The sequence below is a fragment of the Falco cherrug genome, chromosome 1 (genome assembly GCF_023634085.1).
Source record: "Falco cherrug isolate bFalChe1 chromosome 1, bFalChe1.pri, whole genome shotgun sequence".
Taxonomy (NCBI): Eukaryota; Metazoa; Chordata; class Aves; order Falconiformes; family Falconidae; genus Falco; species Falco cherrug.
Genome location: NC_073697.1, coordinates 91,287,283 through 91,299,965, shown reverse-complemented (window position 1 = coordinate 91,299,965; position 12,683 = coordinate 91,287,283). Strand labels below are relative to the sequence as shown.

The window sequence follows — 12,683 nt, the reverse complement described above, 5'->3', positions numbered from 1 at the left end:
TCCAAGTGACTAAAGGATTAAGACAGACACAGTCCCAGCCCCACAGGAGGCTGCTGTGGGATTTAGGAGTGACCTTGGGAAATTAGCTGTCTTCCCCAGAGCTCAGAGGTCTGGGAAGGCCTCATGGTTCATACCTTCAAACCAACATCTTCCATAAGCTCCCAAGGGGGCCTTGCTATGCAATACCTTCAAACCACCCAAGCAGCCCAGGGATGACATATTCAAGGCAGATCGGAGTTACTGACTCTGGTACTGAAGGCAGGACAGAAAGTGCATCAGCTTTCCACAAGGAGTAAAAGAATATGAATATATTCAACACACATATCTATTTATCAATCAAAGTGTATATACGTTTCAAGTATGGTACTTGAGTCATTCACCATTTCTTCCTTCCAGCCAGCCTAACTGGATCCTACTTTTATCTGCTCAGTGCAGGCAATAGTGCTGGCACTGTACTGGGTGCATGCGCACACACACATGCACACAAAAGAGAAAAATACAGAAGGCAGAGGGTCTCCAGGAGACCACAGATCCTGCCTGTGTCAGGTGTGCTGCGTGAAGTCCTCTAATGCACATATTTCTAGGTCACTTAGATTGGGGCAGAGGAGGGAGGGAAGGGGGAGCAGGGGACACTGGCCTGAGGAATGCTCAGGGCATGCATGACTCCCCAGAAGTATACCTGCAAAAGATGGAACTCAGATGCTCCCCTTAAATGCCAGCCCACGAAGCATCCAGCTAGGATTCTGGATGCCACAGTATCATTTTAGATTTTAGCAGCAGCCACCACAGAAAATTTCTGGTTACTAGCACTGCTGCTTTTCCCTCCACTCACAACCTTTAGCTGTGGTCACACATCCCCCCCCACCCCCCACCCCCCGTCTTGTGCATGTAGAAATGGGAAGCAATTTGGGGGAATCAAGAAATGGTGGTATAGAAGGAAAAACCCCACCATTCAAGCAAGGTAAAACAAGAAGGGGAGGGCTTGCTGGTGTAATTTCGGGGTTGGTCTAGGATGATGTCATAGCACTGAGCAAGTGCCATGGCCAAACAGTGGGTACTTTCTAACGCTCCCTGTCCATCTGACCTCTAATACCATTGGGCTGAAATACTTAAGATTACATTTCTTTTAGCTTTAAAAGGCCATTTTCACTCCTTTCTGTCAAAAATGTTGCTACTGACTGCAGCCCGTGCGGATGCGAGGTGGGGGAGGTGGCACGACAACTAACTCTTCCGGCACACACCCCTTTCCCTACTACAAAGGCATCCACAGCAATCACATTTGCAATAGTACAAATCTTGATGGATTCATCCCATCCCCCTCCTCTTTGTAAGCCCACAGCCCGCTGTAAGCCCTCTCCGTTATCGCAACCCAGCAATCCTTCCTAGGGATCAAGCTGAAAAATGCAGTCACGGTACAGTTGCTTGAAATAAATGAATGAATGAAAAAACAGCCAGCAGCTCAGCCAGGAAGCAGCAATCTTATTGTTTCAAAACCCATCTGCATCTCCATAGCATTTAAGCATATTTCACACGAGGACATATACCCACTTTATGCACATGCAAATAAACATATCAACAAAAGAGAAAGGTAGAAAAAGGGGGGGGGGGGGGGGGGGGGGAGAAAGGAATCTGAGATGATATTAACTTCACCCAGGAAGGTGGCTTATCTCCCATACACTGGAAATACACAGAGAAATTAAATATATTCTACATTTTACATCTCACACACACAGAGCTAAAATATCTTTCAGTGCAATATCTAGTTGCTATGCCAACAACAACAGCAAAAAATAATTAGGAAAGGAAAAAAATAAATCCTGACCCCTTTGCAGAGGGAGAGGGGATGAGAGGAGGTGGGGTGGGGTGGGGTGGCTGCTTACCAAAGATGCTGATTTGATTGTGGCAAAGCGCTCTCGGTTCCGGTAGTGGAGGGCCTGATTCTGCACTGACTGGGTAGGCCGCACCTCAGGCCTGCGATCCCTGTGGCCCACCTCATCCCTTATAAATACATGATCCTGCAGAAATGGATAAAAACAAGGAGAAAGTCCGGCTGTGCTCTTCCCGCGGCGGCTGCCTCTCTCTCACCCCTCTGTCTGCACAAGCGCCGCTGTTTGAGAGGCATAGTTCAGCTCTCTGCTAGCCCCGGCAGCTCCCACGGTACAAAATGAATAAGCAACACATTGCAGGCTTGGGTTCGGTGTGTCAGCTGATCGCTAGCGGGATGCCTTCTGAATCCCTGGCTGGTGTTTTTTTTTTTTTTTTTTTTTTTTTTTTTTTTAAACCTCCAGTATTACATATGTGCAAAAAGAAGACAGACTCAAAAGCATAAAGCGATGCAGAGCGATCGGACTCCTCAGAAAGGTCGGGTTCAAGCACTGCAACAGAGCAATCCCGTTAAAAACGTGATTTCCATGTCTAACAAAGAAGATGCTGTTCCCTTTTAACACAAGAGCAACATTTTGCCTCATTCCCTTTGCCGAGTGGTTCGTCCTCAATAGGGTTTCTTTGTCTCTTGTTTGCTATCTGCTGTGAAGGACGAGCATCCTGGCTAAAACCATGGCAGGCTGGAGAGGACCAGGAAAGCCTCTGTGACCACTCAGGGATCCTGCTTTCCAGTCATGATCCTGCACAGTTCTAGCACTTTCTCTCCACAGCCCACAAAGGATATATTTTTTTTTAATTATTTTTTCCCCCTTTTAAAGCAACAGCTCACAGGTTTTAGCATGAACCGTTCCCAGTGCAATCTCCCCCTTGCTCACTGGCAAGGCTTCGCGAGGAGCGGCTCCGTGCATCTGCGAAACGGTGCGTGCAAATTTTGCAATGGAACAAAGCTCTCATCGAGTGTATAGAGGAGGGACCCTAAATCAGAAAGGCCGGTGAAAAACACCACCGCAGTCTTGCCAATTGAAATGGTGACTGCCAAAAGTCAGCACACCCACAGGCTGTGCCTTCAGGATGGAGCAGCCTTGGGACACCAGGCACATCCCGCTGCCTCCCCCTCAGCCTGCCCAGCGAGGCGAGCTCCACAGGGCAGCAGTGATGGTAGCCAGCGTTGGCACATCTGCCACACTGCTGTCCATCGCACTTTTGTGACTCACATCCTCAAGCTCCAGCTCCTAAAAATCTCAAAGGAAAACTGAGATTCTTCTTGAATGAAACCAAGTTTCCAGCTGTCAGGCGTGTAAAATAAAGGCTGAAAGTGCCTATGCCAAATGGCAAATAAAAGATGCCAACACTTGCAGAGAGCAGCTGCCTCCATGCACTAGGTGTTTGCAGGTGAGCAGAAGCAGCTTTGCCACCCTGCTGTGCCAGAGCAGACACCAGTATGGCCAGAAAATCCTATGGTGAGAAACCAGCCAATATGGAGTAGCATCTCCACCATGACACTGCTGTCATACTGAGATCCTTTCCCATTCTGCAGACACTTGCTCCCCTCTCTGCTGTCCTCAGTTTCTAGGTGCTTCTAGTCTAGACGCACACACGTTCAGCCGCTTTCAATACGATTCTGTAAATTATTTCAAGCAAAAGCCAAACAGGTACAAAAATGCTGACGTAAAAGAGCTGAATGACACACTGATTTAAAGTGCTCGAAACCCAGTACCCTCTTCTCATATCCTTCCCTTTTGAGCGTTTCTGCTCCATGCTCACCTCTCACTCACCTTTGCACAGAGAGAGCACAACAGCCAAGGCCATCACACAGCCAAGCCTGCACCAGCTCCTCCATATCCCCTCAAGGGAGGCAGAACAACAGTTAAAAAAGGACAGTCCTCCGTAGAAGTAGTAGGATTACAGAGTGTAATAAAAAGTTGCAGTTTCATTTTGCGTTGGTTATCCTTACACTGGACTTTCCGTTGCGCTGTCGGAGCAGGGGAAGGCAGTCCTACAGAATGGCAATCACTGGCAATTTGGGTTCATCTTAGATCTTCAACTTGTGCCTGTTTGTATGACAGGCAGGGCTCTCAGACTTGCTTGCTTTCCTGAGAGAGGTACACCTTAGGCTTTAGAACAGTCATACCAAAAAACAATAAAAATCCTTGCTTAAACACTGAAAGTTTAACAGTATCACTCAATTTAATTGGACTTGTGGCTTCACTAGAAGAACATCAATCCCAAGGTTTCTATAGATTTGCAGCACTCTTGCCTATCAAGTAGGTGTAAAGAGGATTCTGTGAAATGCAACTGGGGATAACCCAAAGCAGACAGGCTGGCTACCAACATCACCTTTCAGTTTGCTATTTCTACCTGTGTGTTTTGGAGCATTCCAGCACAACGGCCCCCTATGCAGGCAAGGGGCAGTGCTAGACAGCGCTGAACTTGGCCTCTCGCTCTCCATCAAGCGGCTCTGCAGAGGTAGATCTGTATTTCTGGGGCTTGTGCAAACACAGCCTCATGTGAATGCACTGTTATGAAGCAAACTGGAGCAAGGGGAAGGGAGTCAGCAACTGCAAAAGGGAACTCCTTTGTTACCGGCTGAAACTGGAGCACCTCACATACAAAATAAAACTGAATAATAAAAAAAAAAAAAAAAAAAAGGTCCTGTGGTAAAGATCTATACAAGACTTAGCCATCTGAACCATGGAGGAGCTGCTGTTCCTCTACTGTAGCTACGAAACTAAAGTGGAGGCAGGAAAAATATTACCCACGGTCACACACAAAGCCTGCAGCAGAACATGTAAATGTACAAGGTTCCTAAGGTCTGCCAGCAACACCCCAAATCCCTGGCCCATCTTCCCTCTCCATTACATTAATGTACCAGGGTGAACATGCAATATTAAAACCAGAGCAGCCGTAAACCACTAAAAAACCCCAACTCTCAAAATGGGCATTCAGGTTCTTCAGAATACTCCAAAACACCACCTAAAATGACAAGTTGAAACTGTAATTACTTCTTATATAAGAAAAATTAATCGGTAACAAAATTACTTTGTGTTATCTAAGAGGTGCATTCTTAGAGGGCAGAATGTCATCCTGGTCTTGTTTTACGGGACTTATGGTTACTTCAGGGCACATAAGAAGCTCACAGCAGAATCTAATTGCCTTTCAGGCATGTGAGTTAACTGCATTCTCCATTTCAAATTGAGCTGGGCAAGGAATGAGAAAATTCCTTTGCAACTGAGCAAGCCAAAGAACCAATTTCAAGTGGACAGCTCCTTAATCTGGGATCTAAGCCTTCTGCATCAGGCAGGCAACCACTAATGACTCTCAACTAAGCCCACAGAAACTTACTAGGCAAAACATTTTTCTGAAAAAACCTGTTAAGCTATCAGAGATAAAAAACACTTGACATGAAGTTACCAAATCTAGCAAGTCACACTACCCCAGAGACTGCTAGTAAAGAGACCTGTAAGAGAAATAAACCTAAGAGTAGCCACATCTCCACCAACCTTCCTCAGACAAAGTGACTGATGGCTACTATGACAAACACCTACCTACAAACCCAGAAAATAGATTTCTGCTCTTTTTTAATTTTATTTTCTTCTCCAAAAGCTTGCTGAGAGACACTGTGATCATACCTCCTTGCAGATGTTGGCACAAATCAGGAAATTTTGTTTCAAACTTTTAGCTCAAGATTTGTAGGAAACAAAGATCCAAAACTGGCACCTCAGTTCTGCTTGAAAGCACCCCAGAAACTCATCAAGTTTGGGTCAGGGTATCTCTCAGCCCTAAATCTGCAATTCAAACATTGGTTTATTTTTAAAGTAATGTATCTTCTGTGTGTATTTCACTTTCCATCTGTTTTCTGTGTTTATTGCAATATTTGCCTTATGAATATTACTTCATGCATGCTTAGATCACAACTCTCATTAAACCATTAAAATCCTTGTATTTAGGGTCAACAATCTGGAATCTTGAACTTCCTACTAAAGAAATTAATTGTTCTTCTGACTGTATTATCTGCTACACAAACAGTTTTCAGGTTGATGACAACAAATGGGGATGTGGCTGGGTGTTGGGTTTGACATTGCTGATATTAGCCAGGACAAAAACTCTGAAACATTTCTACAGCATTATCTGATCAGAGAGCTGGTAGAGCTCCCAGCTACTTAACTGATGCTAAAGAGCAAGTCTCTCAAAAACAATGAAATAACCGAAAAGGCAGGACTCCTACATATATTATGGATTAATAGGTAACCTAAAAAAATATATAAATTGTTTTTGTGTAAGTTAACCTCTGGATAAACAGAAATACAGAGAAGCAGTCGAACACGTGTTCAGACAAACTGATGCAGTTGGCTTCCAGCTGGATATCTAAATGGCTAGCACTGGCGTATTGTCTGAGCATCTTACAATGTGCATGGGTTTCTGCTCAAACTGATGCCCAAGGTCACCCTACAGAGTAAGAACCTGAATTCTTCTTTCTAGAGTCCCATACCAGCTCTACCACATACACTTTTCACTCTCCTCACTGAAAAAAGGGCTTTACCATCCCCTGCCTCAACACCAGTACAGTATTTCAGGAATATTTGCTTAACACCCACTGCCATGCATTTTTAAGAGCAACACTACCAGCATGTTGCTAACAGTACTTTCCTTTTATGTTCAAGATATTCTGACTAGACTCCTTCCTAACACTTAATAATTAAATGGATCAGATATTATTCTAAAAACAAAACAGAAAATTATGTAGCTTGCTCTAAGAAATGCTAGGGGAAAAAAAAACACCCACTAACACATTGCTGCAACAAAACTTCCTCAATGAATGAAATACCTGCTCAGAAGACAACTGGAACAAGCAAGCTATCTAAGCAAACAGAAAATAACTCAGTAGGTAGATAGGAGTTGATTTTTTTTTTCCTACAGAAATCACAAAAAACTGGGCAGACAGATCTATAAACTGCATTTGATATTTACATTTTTTCAGTATATAACGTGTCATATGGCTGAAGCAACTCTTGCACTGACAAAGCATATCAAACACAAGAATTAACAAAGCACAGATAAAGAAGTCCCATTATCTTCAGCAGCTGATTTAGAAACTAACATCAGCCCCACAGCAAACAGACCACACTGGAACTAGCCTAAAGCTGAAACATCTAAGCTTTTGCCTCAAAAGGAACATTCACTTGCACACTGCATTTTTAGTTAGGCACACCAACTAAAAGCCTCCACAAGCACTGTTTACACAAGAGGATGCACTAACTGAAAAGGACTGCCAGTCTCCCAGACAAATAGCAAAGGCAATTTCTAAGCCATAGTAAGGACTTTAATGGAATTGCAGCAAATCTCTTCCTTCTAAGAATTTAAAGAGCAAGGAAAACAACAGTGTGCCACTTAATTTTAATACATTGCTCGAAATGCCTCAATAATCTGCAGAGAGGTTTAAGTACCAAGAATCTTTCAAGAAAAAAGGCTTCATGTTACCAACCTGCTTGACATGATTCCAGAAGGTATGTGAAGGGTCATCGCTGCCAGCACATGCAAGCCAAAACTCAGTAAGTCATTACCTAAATATCCCTTACATCTCATAAAAACAACATCTTTTCCAAGTATGAATCATAAATCTTGATATGGAGGAAAACACCCTCAGCTTTGCCTCTGCTGTAACTCATAGAACCGCCATACCAGAGCACTCTCCATCCACAGAATTCAGCATGAATGCTGCATACTAATTATGGCAGTGATAGGCACCATGTACAGGTTAATTTAATGGATTTGGAAAGTCACTCAAGCTGCAACAGTTATTACAGAAATATGTTTTTATTAAAGACACTGGGCAAGAATTTGTGATGATTGACTATGAACATCTTCTTTTCATCCTTTTGTTATAAACTAGATTTTAATCAGAAAATTTCCCTAACATTTTTATTGCCCAAGTTTCATCTTCGTACATACTGATGATTTTAAGGCTGAAATAAGTAACAGCAACAACTCTGTATTGCGGCGGAACAAAAAAAAAACCCGAACAATTTTTGTTTAGATTAAAAGAGAACAGCCTTTTTTACTACTATAAAGTTTTATGGAATAAAATACCATGTGGGAGCATTCTGAATCCTGCCACTTGGCATATTCATTTAGGACAAAGTATTATTTCTGGGAAGCCACCTGTACACACACTGACATATACCAGCAGTTGAACAAAGCAGATGACTATCTATGATGCATCAACTGATGGCTATATTCTTAGGGAGCCAAAAAATCTTCATCCTCATTTTAAGTTTAACTAACACCTATCTACTTTTAAAATCTGGGTTACATGTCTTTGAAGCACAGGGTATTTGGAATTTAACTCCCTGCTTTATTTTGTCTGTCTTATTTTTGCGCTCCCAGATACAGAGTTACAGAATGGTTGGGGTTGGAACGGACCTGTGGAGGTCTTCTAGTCCAGCCCCCTGCTAAAGCAGGTTCTCCTAGAGCAGGCTGCACAGAGTCAAGTCCAGGTGGAGTATTGAATGTCTCCAGAGGAGACTTCACAGCCTCTCTGGGTAGCCTGAGTGTGATTCAGCACTGGAACAAAGTAAAGAATTTTTTCCTCATACTCAGATGGAACTTGTGTTGCCGTTTGTGCCCACTGCCCCTTGTCCTGTCACTGGGCACAAACAGGTTTGCATTAGAGCTGTCATTTACTCTTCGGTTCTCAGCCTGTGCAGCTGTATAACTGAATTGGCTCCCAACAAGGAGATGGATGTGAGAATGTGTATGCATAGGTAAGAAGATCGTTGGACGGAGAAGCACAGTTATGTTAACTGTCTTCAAAACAGAGATGCTAGAAAACCAGAACTCTTACACCGATCATATTGTGACTTACTTGGAGGTGGTCACCAATCTGAAACCTGCAAAAAGGCAAAGAAAAGTTCCTAGCAGGACAGCTCATCCAAGCTGGACATCTGAATTTCCTGTAAAGAATTTGCTGGTGATTAAAGCATCCTCCTCAGCAACCAGTTTTGATCCTAAGGATGGACTGAGATCCCAGCAATGGAGGATGCAGACTTCCTGCCTGAGAAGCAGACATCATTGCAATTTTATTCCTCCCAGGAGTTTAGGATACAGCTATAAACTAAGTTATAGAAAAAGCTACAAATTATGGGTTTTTTGTTATTGCTATTTTTTTCCTGTCCAGAGATTTTTCTTTCAATCTACAAGTTCTACTATGCTGATGGGTGGGAGTTCACCTTTGTTCTAAGCACAAGTGTACAAACATGGAGCACTACTGCTGCCCCAAAGCTTTTGTATTATGGAAGGGGTGAGGCTATGCCAGCTCTTCATGAAGGGTTTATCACAAACACTGTTCTCTGTCAGGCAAAACCCAAGCACCTCAGCTATCATGAAGCAGTACAGCCAGTGAAAACTGACCAGGTCAGAAGCAGATCATTTCACTTATCCTGTGACCACAAAGCATTTTTGGAAGTTACAGACAACTACCAGCTGTTTTAAAAAAATAAAAATAATCTAAAAAACTGTTTACAAATGCTTTTACTACATCAGCATGCTTCTTTTGCTTTGCCTCTGTCTCAGAGTAGTTGGTCACAGTACAGATGCTAGGAGTCCTTGATGGGGATGCTTGAAGCTGCTCCCAGCCTAGTGCTACACAGGTGATGCAGCGAGAGCCTGAGGTCTGCACTCCTGATTTACACCAAATAAATGCCACTCCAGACTGGCTCTTCACACCAAGCAGCAGTCTGAAGCACTGAAGGCTGGAATTATATTTCACACATGACCACAGGCTCTTTCATCCTACTTTTTACAACTGCACATGACATGCTGGGCCTGTGGTCCAAAGAAATCAAAAGGCCTCTGATACATCCAAAGGTTGTTAAGTGACCAAGATGGCAAAGTTTCCAAGACTGTTGGTATTTTCTAAGGCTCAAAGTTGTAAGTATCAGACTCTGTAAATTAACACATTTGTGGAATACCATAATTTTACATACACTTTGATTTGACCCATACCCAATCTCATATGTGATCCTATGCCTACATAATGAAGACAGCTGGCTAATTATGTTAATCAGTATTTTCTTTTAGCCTTTTAAGGCTGATTAAATGCAAAACAAAAGCTTTAATTTAAACTGGAGCCCCAGGTTCTTTCGATTTTGTTTGTGATTAGGCTCCAGAGTGCTACCAAACTCAGCACTGCCTACTTCTCACCCACTAGAACAAAACCGAGTTGTGTGGATCAGCTTCATCACAGTTCACAGAAATAGTTAAAACCAGCACAAAGAAAAACTGAAGTCTCTTCAGAATAAGAAATTTTACCTTAACAATATAGTGGGATGTATGTGTATATAAACCCCCTGAAGTGTCCTGTTCCAATTTTAGTCTTTTCACATGTATTAATATATATACATAATACAAACACGAAGCAGTTTTCCATTTAAAACTGTATTCCCCAAAGTAACAGAGAATAAAAAAAAAAATAATCACATAATAAATTAAAATAGACTCGCAGACTGGAGTACATTCTGCTACACATAGTCTACATTTGCCTTATGTGTACATACAGCAGAAGGTAACACTTGCCAATTGAGAAGGTATCTACTCTACTGCAAGAATCAGTAATCACAGCCAACTGTTAACTATTTTGTAAAGACCATCAACACAGACCTGGTTTTTGTGCTTCCAAAACTACCTTAACACACCTGTGTTAAGTGATCTACAGATTTCTTTTACAATACTTCAGTTACAAGTGTGCAAAAGACCCTGTTTTTTCAAAACCAGACAAGAAAAAAAATCCCATGTGGTGTCATGTTTATGCATTCTACTCAATTGAATGTCTTGATCTCGAGAAAATAACAGCTACATAAAAGTCTGAGAGGACTGAATTCGTAGATCAAAAATGTTCCTGTATTCACTATAAACGGAAATATTATTCTTAAAACAAGCAAGAATTCTACTTCTTTCACAAATGCAATTTATGTTTGATGGGAGAGGCTCACCTGTTTTCACCAATTCTAATGACACTGATCAGTCAGTAATAATATAATGTGTGACTACTGTGTAAATCAGTCCCTCAAACTTCTATTTTAATGCATACATAAATATGACTACTTAACAACGCAAAATTAAAGTCAATACACATTTCTGAAGCCTACTCTAACTACAATCACCCAGAACATAAAATCAATTGCACCGCTCTTCATTCAGGCTGGTTCCTGAGGCTGGCATTTTGTACCCAACACTGATTTTTCAGAAAGGTGAAAAAAACCCCTTTTTTAAAGGTGCTATGCAAATGTATTTCAGAAAGACGTAACTCCCTGGAAATCTATGCAACTTATCTGCCAGTATCTTTAAATATGTAAGGCAATCTTTTGTTGAAGACAAAGTTTGAGAGCTCCCTTTTATAAGTGCTTCAATATTCAATTACAGACTGTATTTCAGGAGGAAAAACTGCTTACAAATATTTAGTTCGTTAAAACCAGGCTTTACTGTAACCTTACAAATGATAAATTCATACTTTTCATGCCGCTGGAATGTTTTAGCTCCTCTGGCAAAAAGCATATGTACACTTTGAAGCTCTTTGCAAATGCAATCGCACAACCAACCTACATTTTACTGCCCACTAGCAAACAAGACTGCTAAGGCCAAGCCAAAACTATTTTAGTCAAACAATCTTAGATGCTTACATTTAAAGATGCTTAGATGCTGACTTACAGCTAAATAACTTTAGCTTGATATCTGCCACTAAGAAAATGAAAGGCAACAAATCACAACATGCAGCAAAAGAGCAGAAAAGCACTGAGTGGAATTTGGCTCAAAACATACCTCCTGGGAAGGGTCCCAAGTTCTGCACACTTCCACTTCTCATGAGGAAAATCCAAGTGCAAGCAGATTTTAATCACACACCGTGACTGGTAAATGGTTAGCTTAGCTGCTGTGACCACTTGTCACCATACCACATAATACAGTACAATCATTCACAAGGAAACAAGGACTGATGTTACAAGCAGAGATGAAGAAGTGCACATGCGGGGCTGCGTAGGGAGGCATGCAGTAAGTCCGTGTGAACCCTGCCTAGACACTGACAGCACTACCTTTCATTAGTGGCCTCTCTTTTTATTTTCAGAGTTTATTTAAATGCAATTTAGCTTTTAAAGAAAAAAACACAGAACTTGATTCTGGCAAGCCCAGCACCAGCTCCTGCTCTCAGCACATGGCTCAGCACAAGACCACAGCACACTGATCGTCGGGCCCTACGCGAGTGAGCCAACGTGAGCAATAGCAGGGACTGCAGGAAGCTATGGAGAGCACCAGAGAACATACCTTCTTATGGACAACGGAGGAAGTGGAATTAATTGTGCTCTCATCACTATGCATCATGACCAGTTCAGGGCTGCTCTCATCCAGGACCTCCTGCATGCTGCTCACACTGCTGCTCTGACTGCCTGTGCTCACAGACATACTTGGGATGGAATGGTTGCTGCCCAGACTGTCCATCTTCCTACTCAGGTTTGATCCATGCTCACTGTCCTATAAAACAAGGGGCATCCGTTACAAATACCGCAGGAGATTACCTGCCTAGCATGTGCCTGCAATGCCCAAGTTGGTTTTAAAGGTGACTCTGCAGAGTTAAAGGTTATTTGCTCATAATTTTGGCAACTACATTTCTCAAGGCTGCCTGGGTTATGAAATACTCCATATGGGGCAGCTAGGTTTTGCGTTTTTTGCAATCTTACTGTATCAGGCTTCAAGCCAGTTTTTTCCACATATCAGTAAGTCTGGGCATGACTCTTGGCTTGCACAGGAGCCAT

At 42.4% G+C, this 12,683-nt stretch overlaps 1 protein-coding gene across 4 annotated transcripts in view; it reads right to left on the bottom strand.

Moving 5' to 3' along the window:
* Window positions 1-12,683, bottom strand: part of TAOK3 (TAO kinase 3) — a 92,985-nt gene that overhangs the window by 13,909 nt on the left and 66,393 nt on the right. For 2 of the 4 annotated variants that reach the window (XM_055706033.1, XM_055706039.1), the window contains 2 exons: window positions 12,196-12,402; window positions 1,881-2,015 (listed from right to left, as the gene is read on the bottom strand). In XM_055706033.1, the coding sequence (XP_055562008.1) occupies window positions 1,881-2,015; window positions 12,196-12,402 (342 nt within the window). Of the gene's footprint in view, window positions 1-1,880; window positions 2,016-3,659; window positions 4,505-12,195; window positions 12,403-12,683 lie in introns of those variants that run through there. The other 2 variants (XM_055706050.1, XM_055706046.1) reach the window with 2 other exon arrangements.